Source organism: Cladophialophora bantiana, assembly GCF_000835475.1.
Source record: "Cladophialophora bantiana CBS 173.52 unplaced genomic scaffold supercont1.12, whole genome shotgun sequence".
Classification (NCBI taxonomy): Eukaryota; Fungi; Ascomycota; class Eurotiomycetes; order Chaetothyriales; family Herpotrichiellaceae; genus Cladophialophora; species Cladophialophora bantiana.
Window position 1 is genome coordinate 413,470 of NW_015971586.1, and position 25,104 is coordinate 438,573.

The 25,104-nt window shown below is 52.1% G+C and overlaps 7 protein-coding genes across 7 annotated transcripts; 3 read left to right on the plus strand and 4 right to left on the minus strand.

The window, feature by feature from the left end:
* Window positions 1–4,563: 4,563 nt before the first annotated feature.
* Window positions 4,564–6,290, plus strand: Z519_08049 (uncharacterized protein; the record flags this gene model as incomplete). Its single annotated transcript, XM_016765778.1, has 2 exons — window positions 4,564–5,529; window positions 5,595–6,290. 2 exons carry the CDS (start codon window positions 4,564–4,566, stop codon window positions 6,288–6,290), a joined length of 1,662 nt encoding a protein of 553 aa, XP_016617823.1.
* A 906-nt stretch (window positions 6,291–7,196) lies between these two features.
* On the minus strand, window positions 7,197–8,763 carry Z519_08050 (uncharacterized protein; the record flags this gene model as incomplete). Its single annotated transcript, XM_016765779.1, has 4 exons — window positions 7,197–7,281; window positions 7,330–7,843; window positions 7,998–8,249; window positions 8,430–8,763. 4 exons carry the CDS (start codon window positions 8,761–8,763, stop codon window positions 7,197–7,199), a joined length of 1,185 nt encoding a protein of 394 aa, XP_016617824.1.
* Window positions 8,764–9,984: 1,221 nt separating this feature from the next.
* Window positions 9,985–12,882, plus strand: Z519_08051 (uncharacterized protein; the record flags this gene model as incomplete). Its single annotated transcript, XM_016765780.1, has 1 exon — window positions 9,985–12,882. The coding sequence occupies one exon, from the start codon at window positions 9,985–9,987 to the stop codon at window positions 12,880–12,882; it is 2,898 nt and encodes a 965-aa protein (XP_016617825.1).
* A 4,996-nt stretch (window positions 12,883–17,878) lies between these two features.
* Z519_08052 (uncharacterized protein) lies at window positions 17,879–19,021 on the minus strand (the record flags this gene model as incomplete). Its single annotated transcript, XM_016765781.1, has 1 exon — window positions 17,879–19,021. The coding sequence occupies one exon, from the start codon at window positions 19,019–19,021 to the stop codon at window positions 17,879–17,881; it is 1,143 nt and encodes a 380-aa protein (XP_016617826.1).
* Window positions 19,022–19,382: 361 nt separating this feature from the next.
* Z519_08053 (uncharacterized protein) lies at window positions 19,383–21,596 on the plus strand (the record flags this gene model as incomplete). The annotated part of the gene is made up of 1 exon (XM_016765782.1): window positions 19,383–21,596. The coding sequence occupies one exon, from the start codon at window positions 19,383–19,385 to the stop codon at window positions 21,594–21,596; it is 2,214 nt and encodes a 737-aa protein (XP_016617827.1).
* A 343-nt stretch (window positions 21,597–21,939) lies between these two features.
* On the minus strand, window positions 21,940–22,546 carry Z519_08054 (uncharacterized protein; the record flags this gene model as incomplete). The annotated part of the gene is made up of 2 exons (XM_016765783.1): window positions 21,940–22,301; window positions 22,423–22,546. The coding sequence occupies 2 exons, from the start codon at window positions 22,544–22,546 to the stop codon at window positions 21,940–21,942; spliced, it is 486 nt and encodes a 161-aa protein (XP_016617828.1).
* A 760-nt stretch (window positions 22,547–23,306) lies between these two features.
* On the minus strand, window positions 23,307–24,664 carry Z519_08055 (agmatinase; the record flags this gene model as incomplete). The annotated part of the gene is made up of 3 exons (XM_016765784.1): window positions 23,307–23,842; window positions 23,944–24,260; window positions 24,339–24,664. 3 exons carry the CDS (start codon window positions 24,662–24,664, stop codon window positions 23,307–23,309), a joined length of 1,179 nt encoding a protein of 392 aa, XP_016617829.1.
* Between the last annotated feature and the right edge of the window lie 440 nt (window positions 24,665–25,104).

Here is a 25,104-nt window from a genome sequence, read left to right on the forward strand (position 1 = left end):
CGTGATCTGATCAGGGGAATAGTGGTGAATGTGAGGCCTGATGGATTGGTAGAGACAAGGCGAGAGGGAGAAGGATGCCAAGAGGCTTCAGGCAGCGACATCGGCATGTCGGAGCTTCGGGGATTTTCCGCCCGACACACAAATTCTCCTACTGCTTCATTCATTCTCCCCCTTCACCATACACATGTATTCACGCTCTCTGCTCTCTGCAACTTGGCCACGGCCATTCTGCGAGTGGCCACTCCTCTCTTCTCCCTCCTGCTGTCGACTGTCATTCGACGATCACTGATTGCATCACCCGGAACAGTCAACTCACACGGCGCACTGTAATCTGTCGCTGCATTTGGAGCTCCCCATTCTATGTATATATAGCATCCTGTCAGATTGGCCAATACGCTCCCCACCCACAGGCTCGAGTCCAAACTGCTTCGTAGCTGGGGACTGCCAGTGTTCTGCTTCGATACCCATCTGGTCGTGTTTTCATGATGGCGGCGATCTTGCTCTCAGCACATGTTGCAAGAGTTCAGCTGTGCCTTGCTGGGTTTCTAACATCCGGACAATATGTCGAACACCATCCGCAACCTGCTGCGTGCGGCATACACGGCACTCATGGGTTTGCTCCAGTGCTCAAATTCCGGATCTTGGATACATGGTTGTGGATCGAGCGGTGACAACGCTGACCGCAAATCGAACAGCAAAGCGCGGGAATTATTCCCAATTCCATCTTTTGCCCCAGACATTTCCACGTTTCGGGAGCGATCTCCATGTCCACCTCTGCTCTGCTCAAATGAGGGAGCAAGGCTACGCAGGCCGTGTGCCGCTGCTTTCCTTCGGCTGAATGCCGGGATCCATCTCAAGGATGTACTCCAGGTGGCGCTCGAGGTTTATGGACAATTCGCTCCAGCCTCTAGACTGGACTATTTTGAGAGCACAAGCGTGCTTGTAGCCTGGGGTCGTCCTAACCTCGTCTGGTTGTTAAGCAGCGTGTATTGATAGGAAGGCTGTTTGGGGACCATCGCTGAATCGGGCTGAGCGGGTTCGTCAGGGACGATTCATCGAAGCCATCGAATTGATCCGTGCCACCTACGCTCAGGAACGTGAGCTGCATGTTCGGAAACACCTCCGATCGAACGTAGCGTCTCGTTGCCGAGTGCACATCCAAACTTTGATAAACCAGTCTTGCCCATGTCCTCGCTCCATTCGGGACGCTCAACCGAGGTATCATGTTGCGCGGCGAGACGGCAAGGCTCCCGTGAGACGGGAGGCTCCTTGCTTCACAAACACCCAGATTCCTTTCTGACAACGCGCAAGAAGCGCATTGCATCAATGGATCCCATTCCTCGGACCTCCGTCAGTCGAGTACCAGTTAACAGCGATGAAGCCGAAAGACACAATGCCTGTGGCTGCCGCGCAATCCTTCCCTATACCTTCAGGCGGGAAGCGAAAGAAGCTGGTTCTATATTTGACCCGCGCTAGTTGCAGATCAGAGACTGGTTTCTATCCTCGACCAAGGAATTGCGCGAGGGATTCTGCAAGGGATGGTGAAGCTTCACGCAAAAGCCATGTTGTTGTCATCGAGGCCAGGTTCGCCTGGGGATGGAAAGGACTACACCTGCTTCCGTCATGTTCCATTGTTTGGCGATCCTGCTTGCGGAATGTGTCTGTTACTATCTTTGATCAAGGTTCTTTCGGAATGCGAAAGGGGAGAATAACCCAAATCAGGACCTTTACCGAGTAGTTGAACCAAGTCCTCTTCTGAGAGCACATTCGATGGCCCAAAAATGGCACACTGTCCAGAAAATAACCTGCTCGACTCACAATCCAGGGTTCAACCTCTTCCCGCTCTCCCACAGCAGATACATACAGAGGAAACTGCTGATCCACCAAGCCGAGCTCTCCGCATACGACAACATCCCTATGCACAACTAGATAGGCGACAGCATATATGGCCCTCGCCACTCCATAAACAAGACAAGCCGCATTGATCTTCTCACTGGCTACCCGCGCCACATCGGCAAAAAGGACAACCCCCGCAAAACCCGGGAAATGCTCCGTAAAGCCACGGTAACACCCCCGCTAACTCGTCACCAAACCAAATCGGAGTTGGTGCAGGTTATGTCTTGGCACTACGGTGAACCTTTCAGACATTTTCGCGTCCCATCCTCATCGGTTAGATTTATCAAGCACGGAATGGGAAGTCAAGAATGAATCATCAGAGTGGTCGGTTCAACAGGAATCAGTCGCGAATAAAGACTCCTGATGCCGAGCGCGAAGGATGTGAAGCCCCGAGGAATAGGCTTCTCAGGCAAACTTAACGAACGGGCCGAACATGCAGGCCCGTAATTGCAATCAATCCATTCAACAATCCACGAAACGACTTTCGGAAGCATCGCTCAGCCAGGCAGATGGGCATCCACGTCGGAGTGGTGGAGAGTAATATGAAATACAACGTCAGACGTGCTCTTGGGCACTTGGGGTTGACCGGCCAGTTACTAAGTCAAGACCACGGTTTTCTTCATGTCCCTTGGATCTATAATGCACAAACTTACTGTAGAGGTGTTATACTAAGAGATTGGAAGTAGACAGGTGACTGCGCCTTGGCTCACCATGCTCATTGTGTAAAAATTCTAACACTGTTCACAGATTTCCGTCACTGTTATTTTTCACTTGAACTTCCCCGGAACTGATGTCCACAGCGGTTCGGTCAGCGTTCAGCATCGACCCCAAAACTTTCGGAGTTCGCAAAACTCGGTCATTGTTTTATCTCCAAACATGAAGAGAACCAGATGCCGGGTCGGCCGAGTTTGCCTTGTCCAGACCTGTCGTACTGCTCGGGCAAGGCTGTGGGCGCTTTGCGTTCCCTTGCTGGTCCTCCACCTGTGGCATTCACCCCCCGAGCCCCCTCATCTTAACCCCAGACTCGCATATCAACAGAAGCACACTGCTGTACGGGCCTTGAACTTGACGTGAATAAGTTATGTTTTCCCCAATACTCCTAGCCTAGGTAGCTCAATGTGTGCCGATTTGCCGGCGGGACAACTCTGGTCCTTAGCTTCCGTACCATGTAAGTGGTTGAATATGCTTCCTTTGATTTTGTCGATCCTTCCCTTTTTCAAGAAGAATAAAAAGCTTAAACAGCTCTCGTGAAGATTCGGAAGACTCATGACTGCTGAGGACGCTCACTTGCTCTGGTACTGTGTTGACGTATCTGCCTGTATGTTCAATTATGAAGGGGGGCTCTTCCAGACTATACCATATTAAGCCACAGGGCTACGCCAGAGAGCAGGAATTGGGAGTGCCGTTTCACGGAGCGGTCGGGGGAGCGATCCCGGGGCTGGGCCGAGAGAGTTTGGAAATACAGACCAGTATCGTCAATTGCAATGTCGCGGTGTCCGACACAGACACTAAACAACAGCGATCTAGAAGAAGACTCGGATAACTAATTGGAGCTACGCCATTGACAAACAACGGTCCAGGTAGTTCTGCGCGGGCGTACCTTTCCCGCAAGCTTAGCGCCCCACATAACACCCCACATAACACCCCCACATCTCGCAATGAACAATGACTAGCCTAATCGAACGACTTGGGGATGCGATATCCAATACAATTCTCTGTATGCCTTTGCTCGCGCACTCTAGTCTAGCATCTTGTCAGTTGCGAGGAGACATTAACGGACTCCGGCTTGGGCACTCCACAGGCCTGCACCCTGCCAGAGCCCTACCCTCCCCTATTCGTGACCATGGTCAGGAAGAGACCACAACGGGCTGTCGAGGAACAACAACCGCGGGCAAGAAGAACCAGTACCATCCCGCTGTCTCCAAACAGATGGGCATGCTTGCCGAAAAGGGTGTTGCAGGTACATACCCCAAACTCCCTCCTACAGAAGACCAATGCAATAAAAATTCCGTCTTCTTTGGAGAACGACCAAAGTGTCGGTCAAAGCAAGCAATCTAAGCTTTTGTCGAACTTTCCAAGATGAATATTTGGCAATGCCCCACAATGACGCTTGACAGGTCGATCAATCTGTCCCACGCCAACTGTGGACTACCAAAACGGCTATGCTCTGCAAATTCTGTCCAAACTGTGCTGCGGGCTTCGTGGCCAAGTGAGAAAGCGGTCGGTAGGATGTGGTCGCTCGACAGATTGAGTCCATCATATTGCCGGTCCTGGACATCGAGATTCGTGGCGAGCAAGGCCAAGGTCGGTTGGCACCCAGCGACCCTATCCCACAGGACGCAGACACGTCAAAAGGCTCAAGATCCTGCCGTCGTCCGGTTACTGCGCTAGTTCAACTAGTTTTCGGTGGCTTCAAGGAAGCTCGAAGATCTCTTTTGCGTTCTACCCCAACTACTCTACGAAACGGTAAGTACCTATCTGTCCTCGGTGGGATCTCCCCAGACGGGATGGAGATGTTGGGGTCCCGGTCCTATTCTGCTGCACTGTCTCAAATCTCTTTTGCAGATCTTGTATCCCACCGGGGAGGGAGCTGGACTCCAAAGCCTATAAAGTTGGTAGGACCCGACCACGAAGACCCGGGATGATCGTGTAACAAGAACGCCCAGCATGGCTCTGTTCTCCCTGTTCTCCCTGATCTTGCTGTGCTTGCTTCAACCTAGCTCGGGGGCCTCGATTCCCGCGACGCCAAAAGCAATTGTTTGCGCGGCCGATTCACGTCATTTCATAAGCAATGACAGCGACAGCAATATCTGGCCATGGCAAGCCTATCGATCTTCCAGTGCGCAACCGCCCGTACTCCAGACGGACAGGACTGGGGAAGCATTGTTTAACGGTCTGTTGTTCTTCGATGTGGCCCCCGGCGCCGCCATCACAGCCGCCAAGCAAATATCACCGTATGTAATGACCGATACTGGAGATCTAGTTTGGAGTGGACCCACAGGACCATCCTACAACGTCCGCGTGCAAGAGTACAACGGAGCTCCCGTCTTGACTCACTTCTCTGGCGAAGGCACGGCTGGCGCCTCAGCTGTCGTTGGGCATGGCTATGGCGGCGTCATTGTACGGGACACGAGCTACAATGTCATCGCTAGGGTTTGCCCGAAGCTCAACCATTTCACGATGGAAACGGGTGTCACTGCAGAATGCCATGCCGACTTGCACGAGTCTTTCATCACGCCGCGAAACACTATGCTAGTCACGGCATACAACACTACCCGTGCCGACTTGACCAGCGTAGGAGGACCCAAGGACGGCTGGATCCTGGACTCTATGGCGGTCGAGCTGAACATTACCACTGGGGAAGTACTTTTCCTGTGGAGTCCACTTGCCCATTTGCCGCTTAATAAGAGTCATTTTTCCCTGGCCGGGATCGGTGCCGGGCAAGGTCATAATCAAAGTGTACCTTGGGATTTCTTCCATATCAACGCGATTGAACTTGTCGGGGAAAACTACTTGATCAACAGTCGCCATTATTGGAGCACTTTCCTTGTCAACCCGCAAGGGAAGATCCTGTGGGAGATTAACGGTTTGGACGGAGGGGATTTCGGAAAGTTGCCAGAAGGGGCAGCGTTTGTAAGTACTAAGCTAGGAAACGACCTCTCTGTCATTGTGTAATTCATGTCTAATACCGTGCGCAGTCGTGGCAACACTTTGCCCGTGTCCAGTCGATCAACTCGACCCAAGCCGTGATCTCGTGGTTCGGAAACAACAACTACCTCCCTGATCTCGGCGACATGAAGCCCACCACGGGCGTGACATTACAGCTTACTCTGCCACCGGATCCATCGTCACCTCCAGTCCTCATCACCAATTTGACCGACCCTGCACTACGTGTCGATGCGTGGTCCCAAGGCTCCTTCCTGCATCTGCCCAACGGCAACATGTTCATGGGATATGGCTCGGACCCGGTCATGGTGGAGTACGGCCCGCCCGAGAAAGGTGCGACGGTGGCCAATGCTCGCTGGAGCGCGACCTTTGGCTACGGCGACCTGGTCTCGAGTTATCGATCCTACAAGCAGGTGTGGCACGCCACCCCTGCGACGAATCCGGACCTCATCGTCCTCGAGGCCGAGGCCAATGACCAACTCCACTGCGCCGGGAATTCCACTTACAGGGGATATGTCAGCTGGAACGGCGCAACCGACGTGACGGCGTGGATGGTGTATGCGGGCGCGACCAACAACTCGTTGAACGCGGTCGGTCGAGCGATGAAATTTGGCTTCGAGACCGAGTTTGCCGTTCCTAACGACGCCATGTTTGTGCAAGTGGGCGCGATCGAAAATACTGGTAACACCGTAGTGCGAAAGTCACGGGTCGTGGCTGCGGGCAAATAGACCTGGGCGATAGCGGGTTGAGGGCTCGGGGATTCTCAGATCTCTAAGATCGCTGAGAAGCTGAGAGACATTTAAAGAAAAGTTCATGTTTTCAAGTCAAGTTAGTCCAAGGAGACAGCAGAACCGTCTCCTTCAGAACATTGATATCAATCTTGTCACCTTTTTCTGAGGCCATTACGTCGTCGATGACCATGACATTTCTCACTATCCCCTGAGCCTTGAGTTTTTGAAATGTAACCAAACACGGAATCGGTTTTGAAAGTTGCCTACCTAGCGAGCTAGGTAGGTAGAGTCATGATTCTTTTAACCAGTACACTACCTAGTGTCGAGAAATTAACAATACACACCGCTGGATTGGCCTGCCTCACCCAGCCTCGCCAGGAATCCGACGACATTCCCAGGTTCTCATGGGCAGGAAGGACTATATTTCTCAGACCAACCTTTGAAGCGAGCGGTGCTGAAGATATTCGTCCTGATCGTCCGACATCCAAAGCCTGGACGACTTCAGCGTGTCCTTGCCAAGTATTCTCCTCAGCGCCCCTGGCAGCGAGATGACAACAGACGGCTCTCATATCGCGCAGGTTCTATAGTCTCGCCTGCCTTTCCCGCTAGCATGAGCACTGCGCCCTGCGTCCTATGCAGCTTCGACGGCAGCGAATGCAAGTATGGCAGACAATTTCCAGTCCAAGAGAGATCCCCAATGCTAATGAACGCAAGCAATCATCAACCTTTGCGCTAGATGGCCAACTTTCAGCGACATCTAGCATCATGTAAGAGGAGAGAGGACTCGCCACGACAGTAGGGATGCAGCTATTACATGCCTCGCACAGGCTGCTGCTTTGATTTGGAGAGTAGCGTCTTCCATTTGGCTCCAAGTCATGGTCGGGATTTTCCTGAAGGCGACCGCTATTGAATAGCCCCAAGAGTAGCGCCTGCCAATGAGGAGGCAATCCAAACAGCTATGAGCGCCCCGAGCTTAGGGGGACAGAACCTAAGTCAAGTCAGCTGATATGAACCAAGCATGTGCGTGAATACGTACTCTTCCAGACGAAGACCAATCAATCCATACCAAAAAAGCCACTGTGCAATCCAAAGAAGGAGCATGCCTATGATCGAGACTGTATACAGCCTCAAAAATGATTTCTGAGGGAGCCGGTTGTTTTGGCCTTCAATAGGGAGAGTTCCATACGCCGTGTAGTAGCCTCCCTCGCTTCTCAATGCTTCTTCTAAGCTCTTACTCTTGTCCACCCACTGATGTGCCCTCTTATCTTCCAGCCATGTCCAATATTGATTGAACAGGGCCATCAACGAAACAAACGCCAAGATGGCGGTAATATGCCACAAGAATGCTCCAATATACATGGATTTTGCCGGTGGTGCCCGTTCTAGTCGTTTCATATCTTCAAGGTAGAAGTTGTGTTCTCGACCATAATTGACCGTCATCATCATATAATACGATGATGACACTTGGAGAATCGCTTCCGCAAACAGGGAAGACGCAGCCGGGGAGAGATTCATCGCTTTGGAGGGCTGTTCACCAAGTAGCAAAGTCGCTAGCCAAGTCAGCCGAGGCATTGTGCACCAGAGGAGCATCAATTGAATGACGGGAATGTCCTCATATCCAAGGGTGTTCTGGACAAGAACCGCATTAAAGCCAGTTTGCAATGAGATGAAGGGCAGCAATTAGAATTCCTGTGTAAAACCAACATTCGGGGTCCGGCTGCCACAGAAAGCCCCGGGCGATTCGATGCATGCCTGTTCTCCGGGCGAGACATGCGGAAAGGAAAGTAGCTATATTGACCATGGCAAGGCTGCCGAGCTTCCACTCGGTCTTGGCACATGTTTTCATTGTTTCAATAGATCCTATGGGGGCAAGGCTTGAATCGTTGGATGGTTTGAGGGTCCATTGCCATGAAATCATGTCGAGAGTGGTAGTGGCGGCTAATTGACGCCAATTATCTGGCAAACCGTGCCAGTCCTGCACATTGCCACAAAGATCGTGGAGCCACTGGACATAATCTATCCGGGTCTCGAAAAGATGGCATGAACCTCGGCAGGACTCGTACCTAATGTTACGGCAGAAGCATGCCCTGTCTACTGCGCGTATGGCTCTGCAGTAGCCACTGGAGTCGAACTCACAAGCGCCAGTAGCACATTGTCCGGTAAGCTCAGTCACCTGCTCCGGCATATCCGTGACGCACTCCGGCCAATGCCAATCTTCGATGGGGATATACGCGAATTCCGTGGTTTTAAGTGCATCTGTCCAGTTGTGTGGTAAGGACGTCGGTCCACAAGTGGCATTCATCCATAGCCGCTCCTTTGTCAAGCCCATTGTCCCAGTCCCTGAATAGGGTTCCGTTTTGACGTCTATGGCAAACGCGCCGCAGAAGCATTGTTTGTCAAAATAGTCACCATATTTGATGCTACGCCCGGTGAGGTCGTAACCGACGGTTTCAGAATCCAGCGCAATCATGGATTGTAGAGGCTGGCTGTATTCCCAAGGACGAGCCGCATTTCCGGTATGTTGGGTGGTGCTTGTAAAACTGCAGGAGGCTATTACGTGTTGAAATGTTTCCATCGATGAAGCAGAATCCGAACCCGTAAGGCATGGTGGCGCCTTGTATATCACGTCAACGGCCGCATATCCTTCAGCCAGGGAAGCCGGGGAGAGGTTTTGCAGCCCGTTCGCATCGCCAACATGGACGAGCCACGTCCGGCCGGTAACATTACGAATCCACAGAGACAACTGTGCTTTGGCGAGCACTGATCGACTGCAGTGCGGGAGATAAGCCTTAATAACATCAGGGGAAAATCCAAGGCTGAGACAGCTGAGTTCAGTCAGTCATTGATGGTGGGTGCAGATGAATCCAAAATGTGAGGTGCATCGTTTGCTGGTACATTTGGTCATGGTACTCAGCCAGGTGGATCGATCCTGCTGAGCGATACACTGTGGCATAGGAGGCAAGTCTTCAGGATTAACCCAGCCATTGTGATTGTTTTGGGGGGGTCAAGATAGGGCTTTCCCCATTAGAATTGAGGCTGGCGGAGGAGAGTGCTTCTGAAGTTCCCAGATCAGCGTCAGACAGGGAAATGCCTCCCACAGCAACCCCGCACGATCCGGCCATTAGCAGCACTCGATATGTATTAGGTATTTTCATCTTGCTGATAGTGTCGTGTCTTGGGCTCTCGTGGTCCAAAGTACGGGGTTAGTTGAAAGGTTATTCAATTGAGACTGGACCATCTTGGACCCTCCTTGGACCCTCTCAGATGGCAGCGAGTTGGTGCGGGGCAGTGCGGGGCAGTGGAAATCTTTATTAATGCTCCGCCCTTGTGATACGGCGGATCATACGAGACGTGGAAGTGCCGAGAAACTCCGGATCTAGCTCGCTAGTAAGGCAGCGAGCGGCTCGGCAGTTTGGCGGGCCCCCAGCGGCCCCTTACGAGGAGGTATTGGATGCTGCAGCTGCTATTATGCGAGAATGATTTGCATGTGTAGAGCTTGTGAGCTTTCCTGCGTAAACGACGCCGGGGGCCAGGACCAACACCAACTTCAACCTGCTTCTCTCAATCATCTCAAAGGCTTCACTCTTCCGCATTGACCTATTCCTTCTACCTCGTACCTAGCTACCAACCCCTTCCACCCTCATGAATTCGCTGGATCAATTACCTCTCCCCTGATGCCTTGACGGCTAACATGGCGAGGCTCTCCAACCCATTCGCTTTCACTCGTTGGCCCGTCACCGTCATCACCTCTACTGTTTATCTCGTCATTATTATTGCTCTGCTCATCGTTCATACGACTGTCCCTTCTCCTCCATCATCGCCCACCCCCATTCGCGGTATTAATCTGACAGAAGCGTGGCTGGATCTACAGCTTCTCACTGCGGCCTACCGCCCTTACAACAGCCGTCGCAACGACCAAGTCCACGACTGGCTCCTCGAACGAATCGAGTCGATAGCGAGAGAAAATGATGCTTCCCCGTATATCTTCGAGGACAATACCTCCAATCTGACCTTTTCGTCGGGAGGGATACTATCGAGCCCCGGCGTGTCTGTCTATTTTGAGGGCACTAACCTCGTCGTCTATATCCCCGGAACGGAAGATGATAAAACAAGATGGTGGCTGGACCCCAGCGGGAAACCATCGAGTCGCAATGCGGTCTTGGTGAATGCACATTATGACAGTGTCTCCACGGGTTTCGGTTCAACAGATGACGGCGTTGGAGTTGTCTGCGTATTGCAGTTGCTCAGATACTTCACGACCCCCAAGAACAAACCAAAAAACGGAGTGGTGCTGCTCTTGAACAATGGCGAAGAAGATTTTTTGAACGGAGCAAATGTTTTCAGCCAGCACCCCATGTCCATGATTGTGAGTGCATTCCTGAATCTGGAAGGAGCTGGTGCAGGAGGACGAGCCGCTCTGTTTCGAAGCACCGACGATGCAGTCACGAAAGCCTACGCTCGCTCCAAGTACCCATTTGGCTCGTCCACCTCGGCAGATGGCTTCAATCGAGGACTTGTTAGGAGTCAGACGGATTACGTGGTATTCAATGGCAAGCTAGGTTATCGTGGATTGGATGTTGCCTTCATTGGTCCGCGGTCGAGATACCATACTGACCAAGACGATTCACGACACACCGGGAAAAGTTCCCTCTGGCACATGCTCTCAGCAGCTGTCGCTACGTCTGAAGCCCTGACTTCAGCCTCGTTGAAGACAAACACGGATCCAGGGCACAAGCCGGGGAGTCCGTCACTCTGGTTCGACGTATTCGGCCAAACATTTGCCATATTAAAAGCGCACACCTTCTTCGCTCTGTCGGTCACCCTGCTCGTTGCTGGTCCTATCATACTCCTCCTCACTGTTGCCCTACTGTATCGGGCTGACAAGTTCTATCTTTGGGCCGGATCACAGCCCCTTCACCGCTCGAACGGAGACGAAAAGATCAAGCTGTACGGCTGGCGAGGCTTTTTTCGTTTCCCGCTCATCTTGGTTATAGCTTGCGCCGTCCCAATTGCGCTGGCATATCTCGTTTTCAAGGAAAATCAATACATCGCCCACAGCAGCGAGTGGGCAGTGTGGGCCATGATGATTTCCTCCTTCGTCATTGTGGCTTGGTTCTTCTGCCGAGCCGCGGACTATACACGACCCTCTTCTCTCACTCGTGTATACGGGTTCTCGTGGATGTGGGGAGCATGGTGGGTGCTCCTTGTCGTTGCAACAGTGTTCGAAGAACACTTCCACCTCGTCGGTCTATACTTTGTCCTGATCTACGCGGCTCTCGTGTGGCTGGCTACGTGGTTGTCCTACCTCGAGCTGTTTTCCTTGCCAAGGAAGTCGGTGTATTGCCAGCGTGTGGTTGGCGAAGAAGAACCATCTCCCCCAGAGGCCAGCTCAGCTTCTGGGGACGGAGGCGATGTGGACCATCCAGACCCCGATGATGACGATGAACCAACAGAAAGGTCGAGCCTTTTGAGGAGAGGGTACCGCCATGGGAGAGATGAACAGAATCGTGACGTAAAAGCCAGCGAGAACAAAACTGACACCGTCGAAGAGCCAGATTGGAGCAAATCCCAATGGTCCTGGTTGTGGCTATTGCAGATGCTCGCCCTGGTCCCCATCAATCTTATCGTCGTCGGTCAGATCGCCCTTTTACTGACCGAAGGCCTCCACCAGACGGGACAAGACGGAAGTTCCATGTTTCTATTATACATTTTGGTCGCCGGCTGCACAATACTTCTCTTCTCTCCACTTGTGCCCATCCTACACCGCTTCACCTGGCAGATACCTCTATTCCTCTTACTCGTCTTTATCGGCACCATGGTGTACAACCTGACCGCGTTCCCCTTCTCCATGAACAACAGATTGAAGCTTTTCTTTCAGCAACAGATCGACCTTGAAGGAGGGAACAACACCGTCTTTCTGACTGGGGTATCACCGTACACACGCCATGCGGTCAACTACATCCCCAGCTCTGCAGGACAAGATATCGCCTGTACACCCGCTAGTCCTTCAATTTCCGGCAACATGCAAACCTGCTCGTGGTCCGGCATCCCGCCCAATGTTGCCAACCCTGCCTCCACCGCTCTTTCTCCCAAGGAACAGTACGATAGCTGGCTCACTTTCAACGTTACCCGTTTAAATGCCAGTGACAGCGACAACAAAGCCCGCTTTGTGCTCTTTGGGAAGAACACCCGCGCATGCAAACTGGTCTTTGACACAGCCCCGATCAAGAAATTCCATGTCGCTGGGCAGGCGCCGAGGGATACACGGTTTCCTCCCGTTCCTGAAGGTGGCAGTCAAGAAATCAGGTTGTGGAGTCGCACATGGGGAAGAGCTTGGACCGTGGACGTGAATTGGGACAATCCCGCTCCCAGTCCGGAACAATCGAGGGATTCCGAGGGTTCCAAGAATTACAAAACCTCAACTGCCGAAAACACCATCTATGGCCGAGTGATATGTCTGTGGAGCGACGCGAATAAGAACGGTGTAATACCAGCCTTTGACGAGGCAATGCATTATGTCCCAGAGTGGGTGGCGATTACCAAGAGAGCGGATGGATTGGTGGAAGGATACAAAAATTTCAAGATTTGATCGAACAAAGTCTAAAAGGGAGTGATCTGCCCGACGCTTGTATTCGGGTGGGAAGGACTACCAGGTGCAGCAAGTGTGTGAGATTTGATCTGTCTGCATCTGTCTCCTGAATGCATTTTGCTGTTCTTTCATGACCGTTGGCTGGAGCGACACACTGCACCTTGAACACTTCACCTCATGGGGAGTTCGAATGGATCTTCTATTAGTTGTGTTGGGTGTTAAAGGGCGGGAGGCACAAAGGTGGCAGGAAGACATTTCTCGGAATTGCGGCATGTCAAAGCCAAAGCAGAAGCATGTCACTTCGTCCTCACCAATACCCCATGAGCCGTGGGTGCTTCGATTTGGTAAACGAAGTAACGTTATTCAGCAAAATGCGGGAAGCACTGTTATTCTGTCTGGCTCTCTGAAGTGGCTCTCCGGCTAATATGGCTGATACATATGTCTTGGCGGGGAAGTTCCAGAGGGCGTCCGTACGGCCTTTTGATGCAAATCAAAACTAATACATGTACACCGTACCATGGAGCCTTTTACAACAGCCCTTTTCGATTGGGGAAACTCGTCTCAAATCTATTGCTGAAGGGGAATGCAAAGAAAGCGCAAACCATCCATCCCAATGTCCGCTTCTGATCCCTGGCGAGTCCGCTTGCAGCTCGCAGCATTTCCGTCCGCCGAATTCGGACGTAAGCGGTGGCTTCGACTTTGGTAGTGGCCCATCATACTAGTACTTGTGCAATTCTCGAGCCTTCTTTCCCGGCGAGGTCTCTCCAAGGAGGAGGAGACCTCCAAGGCTGGCGGCGAGGGTTTTCCCTCTCACAGACGTGGCGTTCGAGGCCTGGAGGAACATCAAGTGACCAAGGCTTTCGCTCTTCTTCTGTATGGTCTTGAATACAATGAGAAAGTGTCCGTCAGGAAAGCAAGGGAAGGCCGTACGAGCAGTTGGGAGGTACTGCCATGGAAGCGGCCAGATGTCGATTCAGCTTGTAGATTGCCCAAAGTTGGACTCTGTTTGTCGGGTGGAAGACCATGCTGCCGATATGATTGCGAGCTTGACGGCTTGAAAGTTCAAGGACGTATGTGCATCGTACCGCCTGGTCGCCAAGGTGAGATTGTTCTGGGACAAAGACCGAAACGTCGTCGGCCTTGGGCTGGATGTACCGTTGAAAATACCATCGAACTGTCGCTTCGTTGAGTCTGACCAGTTTTCGCGAGACTGATGAAAGCTGGCTCCCCTCGACCGCTTCCTCTTACACATTCTGAAAGGCGTCGGTATCGGGCACTGTCACTACTGGTAAAAGCTCTGAAACCCTCTGATTGACGCACATTGGTCACCCAGTCGGGCACAAATTCTTCTACCCGCAGAGAACTTCTTGATCTTGATTCTTTTGATGTCTCAGGCTTGTTCAGGCATAAGGCTAGACTAGTGTCGGTTTTGCTCTCAGCTCGTATTGCGACCATCTCAGTGTCCTGCCATCCAAAGTTATCGCTTCTCAGTCGCTCCGCTCACGGCCAATATGATGCGTTGTTGTTCTAGGCTCTAGCAGTGTCTGGTGGTGTTTTCCGCTTAAAGAAAGACGAAGACGATCTTCTCTTAGACGTTCTGAGCTGCTGACCGTGACGCAAACCGGTTTCCGCTCTATTTTACGCTGAGAGTCCTTTGCAGCATGTGTTGAACCTCTTTGCTGTGGGAAGCTGTCAAACTGAGAAGTGTCCGGGCGGTTGATAGCATTTGTCTATCTTGCAAGATGTCTGCCCTTTCGGCAAGTTCCTTCCTTTTATATCGACATTTGGCCTGTGTTCGGAAAGCCATTCCTAAACGTTCCTGTCGCCGGTATCCACGTCGAGGTCCTCCTTCCGTAGATTTCGCTGGTGATCAAACTGCCTATCAAATTGGCCTGATACTCGTTCCGTCCCACGGGTATCAACGGTGTAGACCCGTTGGAAGGGGCGAATTTCGACGGTAAATTTTCATCCTTCTATGCTGCATCCCGTCACCCTTGTATTTCAACCAACCTCAATATCCTTATCGTGAAGAGACGGGATGCATGGATGAATGCTTGCGCACTTTTGTTTGTGCGGCCCGTGCAGGGATTGACGGCATGATGACCGAAGTGCGCAAGAAAGGTCAATGGGGGACCTTCTGCTTCGTTGGCAACTTGGAGAGCAGGCGTTATCCAAGAAGGTAAGATGTGACATGTTCCCGGCTAGACTCACTAGCCTCAGAGGTCGAATGGCTGGGATGGATGCGGCTATTGTAAGGCAGGCTGAACAACCATCAAAAGTTAGAGCGCAAAGTGGGATGCTAATGTTGTTGAACGCTCCTAGTTATTGCTGTCACTTTTCTGCCGTCTCTGGGTATGGACATCAATACTGTTCGCCTCGCGTTCAGAACAGACGCTGCTGCGCTTCGTCGAAAATGGGTCCTTCACAGGCTTCTCCATTTGTTGACCTCATTTGCGCTGGCCCATCTAGAGACGGGCGCAATCACCATGGTGATAAGGCGAAAGTCTTCGATGTTGTGATTTGTCGTTGCCATTTCTACCTCGAACGCCAGGCCACGTTGGGGGTGGCAGAAGCTGTGTAACTTTCTCCTTGTTCGCCTTAACTACTTCGAAATGCTTCCACGTTGTACCTCATCGGTGAAGTGATGACTTGGTCTTCTGTCTCGAACTCAATACCATGTTGTAACCCTTCTTTGTTCGTGGCTTGTCGCCATTCCAACTTCGGCTCTTCCTCGTCTGATGGCCGTTGCTGTCTTCCGCCCCAAGCGTGATAGCATCGATGATGATAAGCACGTGCTGAATTCTGTTGCTTGTTGTCTTCTCCGGGTTGGAGAGTTTGGCGAGTGTGAAGCCTGAAGATGACTGAAGATGGCTAGCTATATAAGTATCCAGTTAGGACAGCCTTGCCTTTAGCGGAGGCCGTTTTGGACATTCGAGGCGCGAAATGTGGACATCAAATCAGCATTCCAAATGAAAAGGTTGTCCAGACCGAGATAGGTTTCCACAAGGAATTGGATAGGGAGTTCTTGCCTCTTGTGTCCTTGTTTTTTTTAATGGTCTGCTTCAACGACTCAGGCAGGAGCCACTTCGAGGCCCCGAGGATGGATACATGAAAGCATCGAGTTCGGGCCACGAGTATTCTCCTCGTCAATGCCGCTTGAGGTGATGCCCGCTGGGGGGAAATATGTCAGTTAGTGATGTGGCACAGGCAGCATGACAGCTGGTCTGGAGGTATCCCGCTCGAGACATTTTGGACGCTTTGTATAAATAAGCCGACAAATATACAGTGATGACGGATAGTCGAGAACACCTGGTCCCTGGTAAACGCCCGACGGTCGGATTCACACCCAACTCAAGGGAGCCGATGGCTGGAACTGCCAATGAACGAATGCGTGGTAAAGAATGAGGCATTGGTATTTGGGTAGCAAGGAAGAGAGAATAATGTGGAGGAAGAAAGAATCCTCGGGGGAAGATGACGATGCAGCATTTATAGTCTGCGAATGGGGACCATGGCAAGAAGACATGGGATAGAGGCGGCTGAAGATCCTTGTGGCAGTGCGTCTCATCATTCCCTGGCACGGTTGGATTGTGGATGGAAAGATACGATACTTGAACAGTGATGAAGAACAGAACATACCAGATAATAGCGCCCACGATAGGACAAGCAGCATAGTTGAGCACGCCATGTGCAGAACCCTAGTCAAACACCAAGTTTTTGGTCAATGTAGGACTCCATCGCCTCCATCACTCCTTCTCATGCCCCTGAAGAGACTGATCCTGTTCCTGTTGTCACCGCTAGTGACACTCTTTGCAGATGCAGTCATGGTGCGCAAAGATGAAAGCCCCATTTACCTCGACAGGTCTCCTGCCACTTTCACTCTATTTTTCTATTCTTTCCTTCCGGCATCATCTTTCACCGTACCAACTATCTGCGTCTGAGGCTTTCGGCTTCCTTCGTCAGCTGTCGACCCCTCTCTGCAGTCATCTGTGCCCCTGTTGCTCTCCACCGATTTGAATCTTGCCCGTCCAAAACACGGAAATAGTCTGCTACAGGATCTTCTGTGCCGATGTACCGCCCTTGTCCGTGTTTTAGGTAGTGCTTGAAGTATTCTTTCCTCGTGACCTCGCGAATGTGGACGTTGACTTTTCCCGCCGAAAGGGAATTAGAATTTGACAGTTTGAGGCTGAAGATCCTCGAATGGCTCTCGACTTTGATTTCGATTTCAGAATCTTTGTCCAAGGCTCTCTGGTCGTCCAATCCATGTCTTCGCTGCAAGGTCTCGCCATTCACCACTGGCACCGTGATCAATACGTCGTCGGTGTGCTTACTAGGCTTGAGGACGGGACGGTAGATGGGACCTCCGTGAAAGCCGTAGGCGCTGGGATTGACGCCGTTTATGGAAGCGGCCACTGCATCCCATCCTCCTATCCTGAATATGAACCTTTTATGCGGTTTGTAAAATTCTGAGATCAATAAAGCAGGCGGATTATGGGAGAAGGCTGCTCTGGGTTCTAAAAGTGTAAATCAGAATGACAGTGCTCGGGCAAAACATAAATGATCGAAGCCTCAAACACTTCCCACAATTAATGGAGGAGAGGGACGATCGTCTGGATGAACTTGCCCCATGTTAGGGCAATGTTTTCCTCCTCTCGTGCCTCTCGAAGAGCCTTGGAATCCGTCTTGAGGTGACAAATGGTGGTGAACTCGGAACATTAATAATGTCTCCCAGATTTGCAACTGAAAAACCTTTTCAAACCGGGTGACGGGAGTCCCCACGACAGAGCATTCACATAGGAAGATAGATTGATCATCGAAATGGTTTCCTCAGATCGCGAAAATCCTCCTACTCTCGTTGCATCGCGGATGCCGAAAGCTGTGGCAATGCATGCACTGCACACCACGTTGTCGAAAGTAGGCATCAAGCCGCTCTGGCTAGTTCGCTATAAGTGTGCCTCGACTGAGGAAGGTGGAGGATTTGAAATTAACCTTTCCAATTTCACCCATTTTGTCGTAGTTTTGCTAGAGCGGCCGCAACGCCCGCGCTCAATTCTGGTTCTTCGCTAATCGGTGGCCGGGTGTGTCTGGCATTGTCAGCCTCTGCCTTTGCAGCTTCCACATCAGCAAGGGCAAGTAATGCCGCTTCTTCTTCTTCATCCAAGTTGTCCATGGTCACTTCTTCCAATCGAGGACGCTTATGGTTGGGACCCGTCTCGGTAGTCTTCTGGGCTGCGGAAGCAGCAGAAGCCGTCCCTTGTCTGCTAAAACTTGGGACAGTCCCAATGGGAATAGGTGTATGTGCGCTGCCCGGTCTGGATTCTGGAGTGCTCGCTCCATCAGAGAGCAAGGAAGTCTCTTGTCTCAGGAGTGCAGCATTGGATTTGGCCGCTCTCTTCACCCGGAACGGTTCACGGAGAGTAGAGTGCCAGGCCTTGACTTTCTTTTCGCCCCATCCTGGCACTAAAGCCAGTTCTTCTGGTTCCGCATTTACAGCTGCTCGAAGAGAGCCGAAATTCATGATCAGGCTGGCGGCGTCGGTCTTGTTGATATTCCGTGGCGTCGTAACAAACTCAGTCAAACTCTCCTGGTAGGTTTCTGCTTGGTGGGCTCGGATTGATGCAGACGAGGCGTGCTCATACGACTTGAAGAGTTCCAAATAGCGGCCCGCCTCTTGGGACGACCAGCAGAGGATCAAGGTCAGATTGTTGATCATCGAAGTCTTGGACAACTCTTTCAGAGCTTCCTCGTGATTGGTGATGTCGACCATGGTCAACAGGATCCGGAGGTTGTAGAGCTTTCCCAACTGGCGAATGCGGCTATAAATATACTCCGGGTGCAAACGATGGTATTTGAGAGACAGAAACAATGCGCATGTTGTTGCTCCAAGGACGTAGTCGCATGGTATGTCTGAGTATTCCCATGGAAGCTGTGTAACATGTTTGAGAATAGGGTTGCCCTTTTGTCGAGTTGATACTAGGATGGCCGACGGACCCTGTCTTCCCGGCAGCACTTGTGGCTTTGGCTGGACCACTCTTGCAGGTGTGTTTGTTGTAGCAGGACTCGCTGTTCGGTGTGGAGCGGATGGCCGTTCAACCGCTGCCTCTTCTGATAGGAAGTCGACGTTGTCGAATTCTTGAGCCATGATGTTGCCCTTTGCCTAGTCCTCAGAGGAGAATGGGAGATGCACCTATCGCCCTCTCAAACACCCAGACCATCGACCTGCTTTCTCTAAGTCGGTGCCTGTTAACTCGCGAAGCATTCTCTGTCTCTGGTGCCTCTGAGTGCCGCCTCAGAATCCACTGTCTGTAGAGCTAGAGCCAACTTGAACGAATGATTTAACTTCCTCTTCGATTCTGTACTTAAACGTAGATAATACGGCAGATCACGAACGCGGGGAACGAAAAGCGCAACTCCGCTTCGAGTTGGAGAAATTTTTTGGGCTGCGAAAAGTTCAATATTCCCACAACTCGAAAAAGGTGGCGAGTGCAAGCCGCAAGTCGACCATGGACCAGAGCAGCAAGAGACGCAAGCTCTCTAATGGCAGCTACGAATCTGTCGCTATTGAGGCTGACCACCCGAACCAGGAAACAAATGCCAGCTCCAAGGATCAAAGGCGGTCGCTCTTCGTCCGCTCTCTACCAGCCTCCGTGACAACAGAGCGACTCATAGAATACTTCTCGCAATCTTTTCCTCTCAAGCATGCCACGGTTGTGGTAGACTCTCAGACAAAGATTTCCCGAGGCTTTGGCTTCGTCACTTTTGCGGATGCGGAGGACGCGCAGGCTGCTGTTGCACAGTTCAACAATTCAGTCCTGGACGGGAGGAAGATTAAGGTTGAGCTGGCCGAGGCGAGACATCGAGATGCAGACCCTGGTGGAAAGAGCAGAGTCAATACCACGGCTGTACAACTTCGAGCACAGCGACAAAAGAACCAAACAGAGACCCAACCCCCGAAGTTGATTGTGAGAAATTTACCATGGAGCATCAAGACGTCGGAGGATCTCTCCATGTTATTCCGAAGTTATGGGAAGGTTAAGCATGCGGTTGTGCCAAAGAAGGGACCTAAAGAGCAGTACGGATTCGGAATTGTGGTGCTTAGGGGCAAAAAGAACGCTGAAAGGGCGCTTGCAGGAGTCAATGGTAAAGAGGTTGATGGGCGCACGCTAGCCGTTGACTGGGCCGTCGACAAGAAGACATGGGAAGAGCTGCAACATAGCAATCCAGAGAATGAACAACCAGCCCAGGACGACCGAACCGCAGACGAGCAGGACGAGAGCGACGCCAGAGCCGGCGGCTGCGTGGACGAGGGTACAAATTCCGACAAGGAGGCAGAAGTCGATGAAGATTTCAACCAAACTAGTGACCCGGTCGGAGATTCAGAACAAGAGTCACTTGACGAGCTCGATACTGAAAACGACGAAGAGGACATGGAGTCGGAAACAGAAAGCACGACATCCGGTCCCGAGGCTCACGGCAACAAAAATGATGCTTCTGTGTTCGTGAGAAATTTACCCTTCACCACTGATGACGACCTACTTCGACAACACTTTTCCGCTTTTGGTCCGATTCGATATGCAAGAGTTGTTTATGACCCAGAGACTGAGCGGTCTAAAGGCACAGGGTTTGTCTGCTTTTTCAACATCGATGACGCAAAAGCCTGCGTCAAGGGTGCCCCGAGGCACGAAATGCCATCCGAACCTGCAACCAATAATAAGAAGAGACGAGGAGAAAGTTTGAAGCATTCAATCCTCGAAAACGAAGCGGTGGACACGTCAGGCCGCTATACCCTCGAGGGTCGTGTTCTCCAAGTCTCTCGAGCTCTAAGCAGGGAAGACGCAGAACGCCGAGCAAGCGAAGCGAGTGCAAAAAGAGACATCAGAGATCGAGACAAACGACGCCTGTATCTGCTTTCGGAAGGTTCCATCCCGAGAGGATCAAAGCTTCACGAGCAGCTAGGCAAGGCAGAGATCGATCTGAGAGAGAGCAGTGCTCGCCAACGGCAGCGACTCATCAAAAGCAATCCGAACCTCTGTCTCAGTCTGACCCGACTAAGTGTCAGAAATCTTCCTCGGGGTATTGGCAGCAAGGAGCTGAAGGCATTGGCCCGTGAGGCCGTGGTTGGGTTCGCCAAGGACGTCAAGGCTGGCCTTCGACAGCCTCTGAGCAAGGAAGAGCTACGCAGAGGAGGTAGCGAGATGCAAGAAGCTGAGCGCAGACGCAAGTTGTCTGGCAAAGGGATCGTCAAGCAGGCAAAAGTCGTGTTTGAAGACAAAGAAGGAAGTAAAGTCAAGGAGGGGGCCGGTCGAAGTCGAGGCTACGGCTTCATTGAATATGTCAGTCATCGGAATGCTCTCGCCGGGCTGCGCTGGCTCAACGGGCACATGGTCAAGCCCGAGAACGCTGGTGCCGAGAGGGGGAAACGCCTGATTGTCGAGTTTGCCATTGAAAATGCCCAGGTTATCCAGCGGAGGAGTGAAAGAGAACGAAAGGCCAGAGAAGGTGGCAGGACCAAGGCAAAGGACAGCAAGCAAGATATGTCAGAGATTAGCGGCAAAGTCAGCAAGAAGCGGAAGCGCGGTGACAGGAATGAGGGTGCGTCGGCTTCAAAGGCCTCGAAAGGCCTGGAGCCGCTGGACCCGGAGGAGAAGAATCGCATTGCAAAAAGGAATCGAATCATCGCAAAAAAGCGTCAGGCCAGGAAAGCCCGAAAAGGGTGACGGCATTTGATGAACGGAATAGTTGCCAGCAGTCTGCAGTTTGAGCGTTGAGCGATGAGCAGCAGACACCAATCTGCTGCTGAAGGCGAGGGAGGGACTCTGTCTCCTTCTTTCCGGGGTATCTTCCTGAATGTCACAATAGATCCATCTCTCCTGCTGCCTGCCGCCATTCCTACCCCGTGTTCTGAGCTCCCTCGACCTAGAGGGATGGACAAACGCAGTCAGCACCTGTCTTGTAATTCGTCATATGCCTTGTTCCTGCCCTATGTGGTCCATTTGCATTCTTCTTTGAATGGCCGGGATACGTAGAGGGTGTTCAACAATTCCGAGCTCCTCCTCCTCCTCACAGTCTCTGTAGCTTGGGTGTACTGACCTTGCCCACAATGTTATACCGCTTGCTGAAGAAGGTGTACCATTCGTCAAGAACAGTCTTGTACTTGTCATCCAGATCATCCCATTCCGGTACGCAGTCTTCGGGTTTCAGGCTCGAGAGGGCCAGGGCACGAGAAGGGTCCTTTCCGGCAAAGACTGGCTCGAACGGGCACTGGTAAGCCTCGAAACGGTGGAAGCGGGACGCAAGAGAGTGAGGAACAAAGTGGTAGCCCATACCGTGATATTGGCCCTTCTCGCCATAGGCCTTGTTCTTGGAGACATCGAAGATAGTTCCCTTTATCGCAACCCACGTAGGCTTATCCGGATTTGTCCCTATCGCAAAGGCGCAGTCTCAGCAGGGCTGCCTCTCCCTCCCTCCCTCCCTCCCTCCCTCTCTCCCTTCATACAGAAGGGGTGTCTTCGGGCGGTTCCTTCAATTGGGTGCGGGGCGTACCATCGCATTTACTCAGCTCTTCCAACGAGATTTCGTCGTTCTTTGGCGGCGAAAGCTCGACCGGAACCTTGGGTTCGAATTTCTTGTTCTCTGAATAAGGGCTCGGTGAGGTTGGGTCAGTCATGATTGATGGGTTTTGGCAAACAAACCTCGACTCGTGTCGGTCACTGTGAAAGACGGGGAAGAATCAAACAAGAGTCAGTGTGCGGACTTTGGAGTCAAAAGGTATTAAGGTGAATCGTGCCACCCACCAAAGAGGTGCACTGCCCCTGTGACCTTCCGAGAGTGTGTGCAAGGGTGATTACATACTCTTCCCACAGCTTAGGAAAGCGGAACTCTTCAGACTGAATGTTTGACTTGATTGGGACTTGGGGTGTTGGATCGCAGGGTCCAGGGAGTGGTGGCAGCAAGTAGGCTAACGATGACGGCAATACGAGAGCAATGGGGTGACTGTTGCTTCGATCGCTCACTGAAGCGGGACGCAGGCAGGGCGACCAACTGCCCCTCGTCTGTTGCCCCTCAAGCCCAGTTGCCCCTCCATGGGAATTTGTTCCTCCGTCCCCCGCCGTCAATTCTCGCAAGTCAGTTCCGGATTTGACTTGCGAGAATGGTGGAATCATCGTCTCCCGTGGCCCAGCACTGGCTGACGACGCACTCCATCCATACCGAGGCTTTTGATGCTGCTGATCGCAAACCGCCCCAGCCACCGTCCGTTCCTCTTACCATGGGTATGCAGAAAAAGGGGGTTGTTGGCAAGGACTCGGTGCCCAGTATCCGACTCCACCTAGATCGGTTGCGGTTGCGTTTCACAGCGAGAACAGGCAGGATTGTGCAACAGGGAGGAGAATGTTCATACGTATGTACACTTTCGGGACTCTCCCTCTCTAGGCGCTGAACCCGTCCCTCTTCAATGGCTTCACCGGCGTCTCGACCATCAGGCTCATGAGTCGATGGGCCACCTCTCCAGCTGCAAGGACAGTGGTTTCTCCAGGATTATCATATATGGGAGCCACTTCCACCACATCAGCACCGACAATTTTCAGACCCTCAAGACCATCCAGGATGCTCAGGAGCTCTCGGGTTGTCCATCCACCCACTTCGGCCGTGCCTGTGGCTGGAGCATACGCTGGGTCCAACACGTCAATGTCGACGGAGACGTAGACATTCGTGTCGCCCACTCGAGCCTTGAGCTTTTCGATGATCCCCGAAACGCCAATTTTGTCGATGGCCCTGGCAGTTATAATCTCGAAACCACACCGTTTGTCGTTCTTCCAGTCATGGCTTTTGTTCATGACCGGGGCTCGGATTCCCGCGTGTGCCGAAGAATTGAGAATGAGGCCTTCCTCATGGGCAATATGGAGAAAAGTGCCATGATTGAGCCCGGCATAGTGGGATATCCCTCCTCCAAGGACTTTTGGATCTGCGCAGGAATCAAAAAGTCAGCATCGGATTCCCCCATCAATCTAAGCGAGGGGGAAATGAACGCTCTGGAAATTTTGGGAGTTTCGGATCCGAACCTACCCCAAGTATCTATGTGGCTGTCAAAATGTATGACACTGACCGGACCCCAGTGGTCAATGGTCGAGCGCAACGCCGCTAGGGTGGTTGTGTGGTCACCTCCCAGAGTTATGATCCGAGGGACATCGGCCACTTCTGTGGTGTTGGCGGTTCGCCCGGAAACCACTTTGTGCGCCTTTTCGAGTTGCTGCAAGGCTACGGTATTGTCCAGGAAAGTGAGAGGCGCGTCGCCACAATCTACTATGCGTGCCCAACCCAGGAATGTGTTTTCATGAGTATACGGATCCCATGCTGCCGCAGTTTGAATTCGTCGAGAACCCCTGTCCGCCTAAAGTCAGAACATCCACAAAACAAAAACGGGAAAATCTAGGATAGGGATCCCTCTTGCATGGACTTACCATCTGATTCCAGTGGGACCAAACCGCGCACCTGGTCGAGCGGTAGTGCCTGTGTCAAAAGGTGCCCCCAAAAAGGCAATATCATACTTGTCTATATTGTTGTCTGGCGATAAGCAATGAACCCAAGGAAGATTTGCAAAGGTGGTTAGTCCAGCGTATTTCTCGAACTCTACCAAAGGATCCTTGTCCGAGGCGACTGGCGATCGATATTGGCCTGCATGGCCTCCAAGATTTGCTTGTAGCGGTGACACCGGTGGGAAAACAATATCCCGGGCTAGCGGGGAAGCTGGAAGGAGGAAGAGTAGGAAGGTCCAAGAGCTCAACATGACTGCGACTGTCCTTGAGAGAGCTCCTGGATAGCTTGTAAGTATCTGCAAGGGGAGTTCGGCGACAAAGGTACAAAAAGTGAGAGCTGATTCAAATCTACCTAGGAATGCATCACTATCGCCGGATCAATTCCGAGTCGAGGATCGAGGTACCGAGTCCCCGGATCATAATACCCATTCAGGGGATTTCCAAGTAGCTGGCGTCCATCAGCAATATGGCTATTACGAAGCAGGAAGATCCTGTGAGAGCAAGATAAGCACGAGCACAGAAGGACGGAGCAGAGCGACGAAAAGCCGGGCCAAGAAATTACTAGCGGTGGTGGCGGGCGGGAGCCTCGGTGGGAGCTTGGAAGCGCCCTTTGGCTTAACTGGAGAGCTTGTCTAGGTCCCTCCCGCCTCTGCTGCCCCTACTGGCAGTCGGCTCCTTTAACTGACTCCGG